The sequence below is a fragment of the Alexandromys fortis genome, unplaced genomic scaffold (genome assembly GCF_014885135.2).
Source record: "Alexandromys fortis isolate MF-2015 unplaced genomic scaffold, M_Fortis_MF-2015_v1.1 scaffold_257, whole genome shotgun sequence".
Classification (NCBI taxonomy): domain Eukaryota; kingdom Metazoa; phylum Chordata; class Mammalia; order Rodentia; family Cricetidae; genus Alexandromys; species Alexandromys fortis.
In genome coordinates, this window is record NW_026068134.1 from 1,441,829 (window position 1) to 1,455,214 (window position 13,386).

Here is a 13,386-nt window from a genome sequence, read left to right on the forward strand (position 1 = left end):
GCCCATTGAGAATTTCTCAGTTTGTAGAGCTTTTCTGTAGATCAAAAACTCCCCTTTCATCTAGTTGACTAGAACACGAGGCCTACAGAGTTGCCCCAAGTGAAGTGTGGTAAGCCCTTGGAGGGATCAGTGATATTGCAGGTGTTCCCACTGGCACTCATCTACTCGTCCTTCTGTGTCCCCAGGTGTGCCGGCACGTGAAGAATGGGGACATTCTCCTACTGAACCGACAGCCTACCTTGCACAGACCCTCCATCCAGGCCCACCGTGCCCACATTCTGCCTGAAGAAAAGGTCCTACGCCTTCACTATGCCAACTGCAAAGCCTATAATGCTGACTTTGATGGAGACGAGATGAACGCCCACTTCCCCCAGAGTGAGTTAGGCCGAGCTGAAGCCTATGTCCTGGCCTGCACTGATCAGCAGTATCTTGTTCCCAAGGTAAGTCTGACCTTGAGACCATGTCGTGGTCATCACCAGCATGACTTAGCATGCTGAGTCTGGACCTTGGCTGGTGGACAGCTCCAGGAGAGGCGTGTGTGGAATAGGAGGTTCTAGGTTCTTCACAGTGTGTTTTTCAGCTCTTAGTGCCTAAAATCCGTGAAACATTTTTGTCTTGTGACTTAAATGTTAGGATAAAACCTGGGACAGTCTCACAGCAGACTTCTGGTCCTCTGACTCTCACAGCCATCCCAGGGAGCCAGATTCAGATTCAGTAGCTGAATAATAGCATTTAGTTCCAGACTGTCTGCATTCTCTAACTTACTGGGTTAGCAAGCATTTAGCATGCAAAATATGAAGACCCACAGAAGATTGATCCTTTAGTTATAAAGAGCCTAAGGTTGTGTATTTTTCCTGTTTGGTTAGTCTTGTTTATTTTTATAAATTTTTTTATTGAAATATAATTACATCACTTCTTCCCTCCAGCCTCTTCCATACTCCCTTCTCAAATTTATGTTTTCTTTCTATTTCGTTATTATTGTGTGTGTGTGTTTAAGTGCATAAATATTAACTGTATGCAAAACAAAATGAACTGAACAGGTTATGTTCAATATGATTTCCGGGTGTTGTGGTTGGTATTGGATAACCAATTAAGGGACTTATTCCTAGGCAAGACTATTTCTCCCACTCTTAGCATTCCTTAGTTCACTGTCTTTGTCTTGGGTTTGGGCCCTACAAGATTTTCCCTTCCGTGATCATATATATGTGTGGTGGTATTATTATTGTTCGGGTCTTGTTTAGGCAGTCTTATTGTTGAGGTATCCTGGTTAAAGTGTATCATTTTTAGGAGAAACAGTCTCATAGCAGGTTTTTGGTGCTCTGGCTTTCACAGTCTCTCAGTCCTCTTTTTCATCTTGTTCGCTGTGTCTTAGATGCAATAATTGTGTTATAGATTATATACCCACAACACACACACACACACACACACACATAGTTATATCTCAGTTGGGCGAGGTACTGGGTTACCTGTTCTCTTCATTTTGACCAGTTGTAGTTTTCTACATGAGGGGTGAGAGGATGTATGTCTAAGTATTTGGAATACAGTTGGAAATGAGCTAATTTAGTAAAATGTCAATAATACTTGCTTCTATAACCTATCTAGGCTCAGCTGTGAGTTATTGCTAAGTCTTGAGTGCCATTATTGCACAGATACTTACTGTGCTGGTCGTTGTTGTGGTACATGGGCACCAAAGCTGAGGAGGGCTAGTGATTGCTTCCTTCCCTTGGCAGCTCGCATAGCACTTTTTATGAAAACTAGTCCTCAGGAAGGAGGCTTTTGGGTCAAATCTAGTTTGGATCCTCTAAATTCTGTGGCTGAAGGACATAATGTCTCAGCAATAGGGACTTGACTTCTAGGAAGTAAGTCAGGGGCATTAACAGTGGCTTATATTTGAGGGTGCATCTCTTGGGTTCCCCTGACCAACAGCTCAAAAGGGAGTTATTCATTACTGATTTTTGCTTAATAGTCCATGGCTCAAGGGGAACATTATTAGCCCAAGCAGGAGAATTTCAATTAAGTTATGTGTGTGTATACATACATGTATACTTAAATATATCATCTGTAATTTTAGATAAATAAAAATAGTATGATTCCCGGCGGCTTTTTCATATATATTTAGTGTTTTCTTTCCTCCTTCCTCCCTCTCTTTCCTGCTATATTGACCTCATTTTCCCATCTCTGAGCCTGTTTTAAGAGGCAGCTTAATCCCAGGAGTCCAGGTGAGATTCCCCAACAATCCATGAAGGCATCTCTTTGAATTCCTTCCGTTTCCCTCCATGGTTATTCTTCATGGGCAACATGACGTGGTCAGAGCTGTCCAAGTGAAGGTCCGGGAAGGATATAATGTTCTATTGTTCCTCATCCCCTGATGTGCTCACTTCATGTCAGGGGTCTGGAGTCAGTGAGTGCTTAAGGAGGAACAGAGCAAAGAAAGCCAGACTGAGGAGAAAGGCTGAGTATTTTCCAGGCTCCATTTCGTCTTTTCCACCAAGGACTGAGGCCTTTTCAGAATGTACAGTTTCTTGGCACTGATATATAGCATTCATTTGGAGTGTGGTGGGATCTGAAGAAACTAGAAATAGCAATGGAAGCCACAGGTACCATTTACAAGTGTGTATTCCATGCCAGACACTGCAAAGTTCTGTGCACACTTCTTATTTCCCACTGTTGACAGTTCTCAGAGGTAAGTACTACTAACATCTACACTTTACACGTGAGGAATGTCACAGGGAGCTTGCAGGTCCCTGTGTTGGCTCTGCTACAGAGAGGGAAAACATGAACTCGGGGAATGCTAGAAGCTGCCCAGCATTGTCTGCCCCTTAGCTCTTCTCCCCCGTCAGCTTTTTGTTACCTTAATATATCACTGTAGCTTACCCGGTACCAGTTGGTGCTTAACTTTGCTTTTTCTGCCCACATTTACAGGCCATTGATTAGCAGAAAGCCTAAATACAGGAAGGAGTTCTGAGCCCGCTAGACCACTCAGAAATTAGAAAAGATAATTTGCTAATGTGAAAATTGGCTCTTTACTTTTTCATGTAATAACAGTAGTGAAAAAATTAATAATAGCAGGAGTAGCTGTCAGAGTGATAGTAGCATGAAGCGACCATGTGCCAGGCCCTGGACACTGGTCAGTACATGATGTCTCTGTCAGCAATTTACAAACATTTTCCTATGCAGGCTTCACAGCAGTCTTAGAAATAGGTGCCATTTTCAGGTAAGAAACAGGAGAAATAGTTGCCTTCAGTGTCAAGGTCAAGACTCAGACCTCACTTAATGGCTGGGGCTGGGCTTGGGCCTAGGTGTGGACACCAGGGACTGTTTGAGCCCATTTCACAAAGGTGAGGTGGTGACAGTGACCTGAGTTTTGTGTCCGTGGGGAATTGGGGTACCCTGAGGTCTTCAGACTCATGAGCTTGCATGGGCTAGTCCACAGAGCAGTCGGAGGCTTCCTTTTGTGATGTGCCCTGAAAAGCACCGGCCTGTGACTCCATATGAACCTCATCGCGTGCCCCGTGTCTTGGGTTTTAGGTTCAGCTTATGCTTAAGAGCGATAAGCAGAACCCAAATAAATTTTTTTTAAAACTTGTTTTTAATACCAAAACTAAAACTTAGGACACTGCTTATGCTGCTCAGGCATTCTTCCACTGAGCTGTGTCCCCAGCCCTTGGGGGTGGCCTACAAGTTCTCTTCACTTTCAGCCCCTTGTTTTGTCAATATAGTTAAGATTTTGATCAGATTTATTTAGTCTTTAGTATAAATATCGAGAGGGAAATCCTTATTTTACAATCATTGATGGCAGAGTAATAATAGTCAGGGTTGCTTTAGCTAAACAGAAAACCCATTGCTTTAGGACTCTTTCCTTTCTTTCTCTCTGGTCGTTTTCCTTCCTTTCGTTTACATTTCACAGTGTTCATCGCTTCATTTTTTTCTGCATCTTTGCCTAACTGTGGGGCCAAGTTAAAGTCCCTTCACTGTTGGCTGTTCTCTGTAATAAGGAGTTTGTGTTGTTCCTCTTAATTAAAAGCTCAGATGAATAGAACTTTGACTTTAAAAAAAAAAAAAAAAGAACCTAATTTTTCATTTATGTTTTTGAATAATATTCCCCTTCTGTTTCCTTTGTTTTCCAAGGGCCAAAGCTTTGTGGAAATTTCTTAACAAAACTTAAGATGCAGTTTCCTGACTTCTACTTAACTATAAAATTCAAGATATAAAACACACTATTTTCTTAGCATACTGACCAAAGATATTAATATTAATGTCATCTTGCTGGGACGTTAGATAGTAGCAGCACTGACAGTTTTCTGGGCTTTAATTCAGAATTGTGCTTTCCAACCCTAAAAAGTTTTTTAGGAAATTCAAAATTATAAGTAGGTCCTTAATAATCAAATTAATTAGCATTTTTCTCTAGAGTCCATGATTAATGCATTGAAAGCAATTTAGCTCTTTAAGGAATTTTCTAGTCTTGGAAAAAATCTAGATAGAAAAAAAAGGCACCAGGTATGTCATATAAGTAATTATTGCTTTTCCTAAAGAGTGGAAATTCTGTAGTGTCTGCTCCAAGAGACTGGGATAGATCAATGCATAGTCCTAGCTTGGATTTTTCTTCTCAGAAAAATAAGATCATTTTTGGATTAAAATGTGGATTAACAAGATTTTTTTTTAATTTAACTTTTTATTTAAACCTTTTTCATACAATATTTTTCATCATGTTCTTTTAAAAAAACAGGAACAAAAATTAAAACTAAAAAAAATAATACAAAATATAACAAAACAAAAGCACACACACAAAAATGCATACAATCTGTTTTGTATTGGCCAGCTACTTCTGGACAAGGGGCCGGCCCTGGAATGCAGTGGATTTCCCCAGTGTCACTAGGGAAGATAGTTTTTATTTATGTTAGTAACTCAAAGCCTTCATTAGAAAGGCTGAACAGTCCATCTGTCCTGCTGTATGTTTATGGCACCTCTTTTTAGCCCATCTCTAATGACTGTGTGAGTTTTTATAGACCCGTCTTTACAGTGTTTAGACCGTTTGACAAGAATCCTCATAGTCTTTAAATTAGTACATGTGTTCACATTCCGGCTCTTCCAACAACTGTGTTGTGAGGTCCCAAGCCAAGCCCTTGGTTATGAAACATGGCCATAATATGACAGTCAGCTGATAATGCTCTTTGAGCTCTAGTATCAGTTTTTTCCTCAGATTCCTGTAAACTGAAACAGTTTTCAGAAACTACTTACAGAATATCAGTCAGTATGCTATTTTTACTTCAGTTTGCCTATGTTACCATGAACACAGACCTGGCAGATAAGGTCCAGGAGACTGGGGATTGCAATGACAGAAAATGTCAAATGAATTTAATGTGCCCTCTGAACCTGGGATTTTAATAAAATCCCGTGTTTTGGCCTTAGGTAGTTAGTACCTTTGTGAGAACTTACCTAAACCACATGCTGTATTCTGAAGACGCACTAGTCAAGGACGTTCTTTCTCCGTGTAGTCGGATACATCAAGACCCTCTCAGGAATCCTGAGCCCAGGCTGTGGTGTGCCGCACCTTTAGTCACAGCACTCAGGATGCAGAGTCAGGCAGATCTCTGCATTCAAGGCCAGCCTTGTCTACTTAATGAGTTCCAGACAGCCAGAGGTACATAGTGAGACCCTGTCTCAAAAAGACCAAGTCATTACTAAGACTTCAGCTGCAGCGCTTCTCCCAGAGAGATGGGGTCTGGCCACCCCTCCCCAGTCTGTAAATGGCCCATGCTGTGTTGCTCTTCTGTGACATTTAAAACACTTTGTGGTCATGTACTTGTCTCAGCATTTGTTTACTATCTGGCTTTTCCTGAAATAGTCTGATGATCCGCCTAATGCCTAGGCATACAGTAGGCTCTCAATAAATATTTGTTAAATGGATGACTGATTTACAGAAGAACAAGGCCAGAAATGTGTGAAAACGCAAAAGCATAAAACCAAACTACAAAAAACAAGAACACAACTGACAGCAGCCAAACCAAACTTCTGCATAAATGCCAGAAATCAGCTGAGTAACCAGAACCAGATGGTCGTAGGAAAAGGACGGCTTGTGGAACTAAATGAGCTTGAAATACTTTTGCCGTAAGACAGTAGGCGGCTGGCAAAAGTGGAGGCGAGTGTAACTTCTGGTCGTGTGATTGTGAGGCCAGTTTCTAAGGGAGAGCATGGGGTGGATAGTCTGGCCTTTATAAGAAAGCTCTTGATCAAAGTGGCTTCCAAGAACATGGTTACAAATTGAAAACTGTGACTTGAAGTTTGGCTTTGTTTTTTTCTCTTTGATTTGCAGGATGGCCAGCCATTGGCAGGGCTGATTCAAGATCACATGGTTTCAGGTGCAAACATGACCATTCGGGGATGCTTTTTCACCCGGGAGCAGTACATGGAGCTGGTGTACCGAGGGCTCACAGACAAAGTGGGACGTGTGAAGCTCTTTGCTCCTGCCATCCTGAAGCCCTACCCACTGTGGACAGGAAAGCAGGTAATTGGGAGAAAGCAGCCAGTGTATATTTTAAAAGGAAATAAGCCACTCATATAACAGTTTCAATTCCAAGAGATCCTAGAGCAGAGACAACATGTCTCTAATCCTTCCCTTTGCGTGGGGCTCCAAGGTCTGGGAAAACTCAAGGTGATTCTACTAAGAACAGGTTGCATGGTTCCTGTTTATTGATTTTAACATGACATTGGTGTCCCCTAATTCAGATGCAGTGCAAATGCCAATGGTGTTACAGTTCTAGTATTAAGGTTCATTGAGAAATAACCAAAGGCTTTGCTAAGTTCATTGACACCTGATTTTTTTAGTGTTTAAATCTAGCTTTCTCTCTTTAACAGATAATAATGCTGAGACTAATGTTAAATTACATGTTTGGGGTTATTAGAGGAAGAATTGGAATTCAAACTCAGGATTTTTAATGCCCAAAGCAAACATATAATAGTATACATGGAAACCAAATGGTGAAGTACACTACAGTATATTCTTCTACTGTTGCCTGCGTCTCTAAGTTCACTTCAAGGATCAACTTCTAGAGTCTTGACTCTTTACCCATAAAAAGTGGATTTGAAAAAAAATCTCTGTGGCCTACTCCAGCTCTATAATTCTTTAAGTCTGTGAAAGTGTCTTGGTTTTGTTTTTTTTTTTGTTTTTGTTTTTGTTTTGTTTTTCTTTTCAAGACAAGGTTTCTCTGTGTAACCCTGGCTGTCCTGGAACTCACTTTGTAGACAAGGCTGGCCTCAAGCTCAGAGGTCCACCTACCTTAGCCTCCCAAGTGCTGGGATTAAAGACCGGCGCCACCACTGCCAGCTTAGTCTATAAAAGTCTTAAACACCATGATTATTTTATGAATGATTATGTCTCCATTTTGTTGCTGTAACAAAGCCCTTTATATGAGGAAGAGTTTACTGTAGCTCAGTTTCAGAGCTTTCAGTTTTGGTCACTTGACTCTGTTGCTTCCAGACCTTTGTTTGGTGAATCAGAACGTTAAGGGTATAAGCAGAGGGACAGGAGACAGAAAAAGAACCAAGAAGAAGCATGGAAGAGAGGCCCTTCAGGGCTGTGCTCCAGGCCTTCTACTCTATGCCTTCTACTACAGCAGCAGATCCAGTAAAATCAGTGGATTAGCCCATTTGATGGAGTTAGCACTTTCAAGGTGCAGCCATCTCTCAGTAGTCCCACCAGCTGGGGGCAGAGCCTTCACCACAAGGGGAGTTTTGAAAGAATAGTTCATATCTAAATCATTGCAGCTGTTGAATTTGGCTTGCTAATATTTTGTTTAGAACGGCTATTACTTTTCTCATTGCTGTAACTGAATACCTGACATGGCAGGAAAGGTTGGTGGCTGGGACTTGAGTCAACTGTCACATTGCATGCACAGTCAAGAAGCATGGAGACATGAACACTGGTGCTCAGCTCACCCTTGGGTGGTGCCTCCCACATCCAGGAGTGGGTCTCTTCAATTAAACTTTCCTAGAAATACACAGACACATGCAGAGTTGTGTTCCTATGGTGATTCTAAATCCCATCAAGTTGACAATGAAGATTCACCATTGCAAATCACAAATTTGTTTTACTTTATTGTTTGTGTGTGTGTGTCGCTCATGTGGAAGTCAGAGGACAACTTTTTTTTTTAACTTTTTTTTTTTAGTTGATTTTATTAAGCTATACATTTTTCTCTGCTCCCTTTCCTTCCTCTCCCCTCCCCTCTCCCATGGTCTCCATGCTCCCAATTTACTCAGGAGATCTTGTCTTTTTCTACTTTCCATGTAGATTAGATCCATGTATGTCTCTCTTAGGGTCCTCTTTGTTGTCTAGGTTCTCTGAGATTATGATTTGTAGGCTGGTTTTCTTTGCTTTATGTCTAAAAGCTACTTATGAGTGAATACATATGATGTTTGTCTTTCTGGGTCTGAGTTACCTCATTCAGTATTATGTTTTCTAGACCCATCCATTTGCCTGCAAATCTCAAGATGTCATTGTTCTATTCCGCTGCGTAGTACTCCATTGTGTAAATGTACCACATTTTCCTTACCCAGTCTTTGGTCGAGGGGCATTTAGGTTGTTTCCAGGTTCTGACTATGATAAACAATGCTGCTATTAACATAGTTGAGCACATGTCCTTGTAGTAATATTGAGCATCCTTTGGATATATACCCAAAAGTGGTATTGTTGGGTCTTGAGGAAGGTTGTTTTCTAGTTTTCTGAGAAATCACCATACTGATATCCAAAGGGGCTGTACCAGTTTGCACCCCTACCAGCAATGCAGGAGTATTCCCTTTACCCCACATCCTCTCCAGCATAAGTTGTCATCAGTGTTTTTGATCTTGGCCATTCTTACAGGTGTAAGATGGAATCTCATACTTGTTTTGATGTGCATTTCTCTGATGGCTAAGGATGTTGAACATTTCCGTAAGTGCAGAGGACAACTTTTAAGAATTAATTCTAGAATATTGCTCTCACCTTACAAAGAAATTTTGTTATCTGTTAGTGAACATTAGTGATCAGCCCCACTTACTCCCCCAACTCCTAGTCTCTGTGACTTCGCCTGATTCGTGCATTTCATCTAAGTCTACAGTGAGGCTTTGTGACATGCTTCTTTGATTTAGTATAATGTTCTGAAGGCTAACATGTATTACTCTCTGTTTTTGTGGCTGAAGAACATGCTGTCGTGTGGACATACTACATTTTGTTTATTCATTTTCTGTTAAGAATGGATATTTAGGGTTGTTTCCACTTGAATATTACAAGTAAAGCTGCCATGAACTCATCTACCTGCTCCCCTTGTAAGCATGTGTTTTCAGTTCTTTGTAGAACTAGAATTTGAATTATACTATAATTCTGTATGTATGCTATAGTAATAGAGTCATACTGTAATTTTGTAATTTTTTGAGGAACACCCAAGCTGATTTTTGAAGTTGACATAGTTTATATTTGTCCCAGCAATGTCGATAGATTAGACAAATGTCTTTTAGACAAATGTCTGTTCAAGTTATTTGCCCATTTACTATGGTATTTGTCTTTTTATTGAGTCATAAGAATTTTTATATTTTCTGGCCATTAGCATTACACCATATGTGGTTTATAAAATTTTTTCTAATTGTATGAAATATTTTTCTATTTTCTTGTCATTCGACTGACAGAAGTTTTAAATTTAGATAGAGTCCAGTTTCCCAGGTGTTTGTGTTGTCGCTGTGCTCCTCTTGTCACAGCTGATCATCTTACTGGTTAGCTATACATTTAGGTCTTGGGTCCATTTTGGGTTAACTTTTGTGGTATAAGATGGGGTTCAAAATTGGTTCTTGGATATATGTGTGTCTGTGTGTGTGTGCTTTTTTGTCAGCACAGTGCGATAGTATTGATCTTTTCCATTGAATGTCCTCAACACTAGATATTCCTTTTGTTAGTGTGTATCATAATGCCGGGGCCATTCTGCCTTGGTTTCTATAGCTTCTTAGCGAGGTTTAAAATCAGAATGAAAGTCTTCCAGCTCTGTTCTTCTGTTTTGAGATTGCTTTGACCGAGAGATCCTTTGCATTCCCACGAATTTTAGGGTCAGCTGGCCCTCACTCCTCTCAGCTGCACTGTCATCTTTATTGTGTAAGTGTTCTGTTTTGTGCTTGTAAGGTATCAGATCCCCTGGAACTAGATTCATAGGCAGTCGAGAGCTGCCTGATGGGGTGCTAGGAACGGGGCCTCTGCAAGAACAGCCAGTGCTCTTATCCCCTCAGCCACTTGCCCTTGTGCGATTCAAATTTTTCTCTTATTCTTTCTGTTTCTTCCTTTTTTCTTTTTTTTTTTGTTTTGTTTTTACTGTTTTTAGGGTTTGTGTGTGTGTATGTGTGTCATGGTCGAAGCCCAGCTTGCAGGAGTCCGTTCTCTTCTACCATGCGAGTCCTTGAGATCAAGCTCACATCTTCAAGTTTAGCACAAGTACCCTTTAGCTGCTGAGGCATCCTGCTGGCCCTTCTTGGCTTAAATTCCTGAAGTACTTGATTCGTTTTAGTGTTTATATGTGGGTTTTGTTATTAGTTTTTAGACTGTTGGTTACCAACATATGGTGGCATTATTACTCCTGTAAGTTGATCCCCTTCAGCTTCAGAGTCATATACTAGCTCTGATGATAATTTTTGTGGAATGCTTAAGAACATCCTCCGTATACCATGATTTTCCTCTTTCCTCTCCAATCTGAGTGCATGTTGTCTTTTTTCTTACCTGACCGTCTCAGCAAGAGCCTCTAGGACACTGCTTAGCAGAAACGACAAGAGTAGGCATCCTTGTCCTGCCCCTCATTTTCCGCAAGAACATGCAGACTTTTACTGAGTATGTTAGCAGTGCTTTTGCATAAATGCTGCTTCTTTCCCAGGCTGTTGGTATTTATTCCAGTCTTTAGTCTGTGGCATTTTCTTCACCATCAGATGTTCTCTTGGGTGAGATAGCAGGCCTTATTTCTCTGTGTGTGAATGGTTACCTATGTGTGTTACCTTACACCAAATTCCAGTCTTGACAGTGTCCAGCCTGGCAGCCCCCACTAGCCATATGTTGTTTTGCTATAGGTGTAGCTTGTGGTAAGCAGCCCAGGGAAGCCTCACCTCTTGCCCTGACTCTTACCCCACGCCCTCATCACCCCAGCCTGTAGAGCTGAGGTGTGGGGGAGAGTGAGCCTTCTGCTCCAGAAACAGAGTTATCTGCTTTCTTTATTTTTCTTTCTTTTACTTATATGTGCACAGGTATTTTGTTTGAATGTGTATCTGTGCACCATGTGTATGCAGTACCTGCAGAAGCCAGAAGAGGCCATCAGATTCCCGGAACTGAAGTTATAGGCAGTTAGCTGCCATGTAGGTCCTAGAAATTGAACCTACGTCCCCTTTAAGAGCAGTCAGTGCTCTCAACCACTGAGCTACCTCTCCAACCCCTTGTCTATGATACCTGACTATTTTCCCCCAGCCTGCTCCCTCTGTGGGAATGTGCTTGGCAGCCCTCCCAAGCTAGTCCATTGTTTGTCCCTAGAGACACCTGCCTTCCTCTGTAGAACACCCGCTTGAGAAAGTGCCTCTCCTGGCCTTCTATCAGCAACTGTTTACCAAGTGATAATCTTTTTGGTTGATTCTGGGAAGACACCCTGGCCTTTCTGTAGTAAAATTAATTCTTGATGTAGCATTTAGCGTTCTAAAAGCTGATTGGCATCAGGTTATGGGCTTAGCAGTCTTATCAGTGTGATACCTGTTCGCTAAGGCATTTAATTTGTTCAGAGTGTAGACCTGGAATGTATTTACAGTAAATGGTCCTGTCGGGAGTTAAATAAGAGCATGTTCTCGTCTGAATATTTATTTCTCAAGATTCCTGTTCACAACCCTTACTCTACTCCCCACCCCTGGAATAGTATTGCAGAATGAGGCCTTTGGGAGATGTTTAGGTCACGGGAGCAGAATGAATGGGATTAGCTCCCTTGTAAGTCTTCTAAACACTCTTTCCACCAAGCCAAGACAGCTTAAGAAATCTCCGTTTATGAACTAGAAAGCATGACTCTTCCCAGACTCTGAGTCTGCCTCATTTTGTCCTTCTCTGCTCCCATAACCATAAGAAATAAATTCCTATTCCCACTCTGTGCAGGTTAGGGTATTGGGGATAGTATCCCTAATTGGCCAAGGCAGAACACATCAATACCTACAGATACTCTCCTTCTCACTCAGGCTAAGCTTTCCACCTACTCTTCCTGCCCCTTGCCCACAAACACATGATCCTGTCCCTGACTGCTCTGGATTTCACCACTGCTGGCTGAAGCCTTCCCTGGCCACCTTATTTAAAGTCCTGGTGCCTTCTCACTCTTGCTCTGAGTTACCTTTCCTTGTCCTACCTTCCTCTAGAGCATGAATCCTTAGGGAGTCAAGGCTCTCTCCGCAGTACCTGGCTCATAGCATTTGATGGGTAATTGCCAAATGAGTGGATTTAGCTTGTCTGAAGACTGTGAATAAACAATGCTCAATCAGAATGTGTCCTCATTGTGTGACCAATACCAGGGCACCCCAATCCCTGGTGTGCCCCACTCTGCAGCAAGTCTAACTGAAACGTCTCAGTTAGACATTTCAGGCCTCCCGAGGGATGCTCCTTAGTCAGTTCTTCACCGTTATGTCCCTGCCTTGAGAGGCCAAGTCTTGTGCAGGGAGGAAGTTACTAAACACAGGAAAAATGGTCTCTGTTGCAGGACCGCTGAGGAGTGTGTCTTTTCTGGCAGGTGACGAGTGTTAGAAGCCTCCCCATCTCTCTCAACGTCACGAAAGCTTCGCCTTTGTTATTTTACCACATTACCAAATACTTATTTTGACCCCAAAACAATTATCCTTCCTTTGGCCTGTTCAGAAATTTAATGCAATTCTCAGAGATGCTCACTTTAGGTTGAAGTATTTTAGGGAATAAAAATCCTAATGAAGTTTTAGTATATTTTTGATGGGCTTGTCTTTCAGAGGACCTGATCACCTTACTGAGCCTTGAAAGCCTGCAAGATGGCATCATGAGGCAGATGGTCCTAAAAGGGCAATTAACTCTTCCCCCTTCCATCATATTGTCCCCTTTCCTCCAGGTCGTGTCAACCCTGCTCATAAACATAATCCCAGAGGACCACATCCCCCTGAACTTATCTGGAAAGGCAAAAATCGGCAGTAAAGCCTGGGTGAAGGAAACTCCACGGCCTGTCCCTGACTTTGACCCTGACTCCATGTGTGAGTCTCAGGTATGGCTGCCCTTTGTAAAGTTGTTTTCTGTTTCTGGTGGTAGGCAGGTTGATTTAAAATGAATCCAGAACTGATGCTGTGCCTCAGAAGATGAGTTTTGTCCAAGGTGGTATCCACTTTTGTTTAGGAGTGAGTGGAGAG

At 41.8% G+C, this 13,386-nt stretch overlaps 1 protein-coding gene across 2 annotated transcripts in view; it reads left to right on the forward strand.

Annotated features, from left to right (window-relative positions):
• Positions 1-13,386, forward strand: part of Polr1a (RNA polymerase I subunit A) — a 62,850-nt gene that overhangs the window by 24,005 nt on the left and 25,459 nt on the right. For both annotated transcript variants that reach the window (XR_007589299.1, XM_050126428.1), the window contains exons 13-15: positions 186-440; positions 6,314-6,505; positions 13,095-13,244. Coding sequence is in view for 1 of the 2 variants with exons in the window: in XM_050126428.1 (XP_049982385.1) it covers positions 186-440; positions 6,314-6,505; positions 13,095-13,244 (597 nt within the window). In the remaining variant the exon portion in view is untranslated. The remainder of the gene's footprint in view (positions 1-185; positions 441-6,313; positions 6,506-13,094; positions 13,245-13,386) is intronic.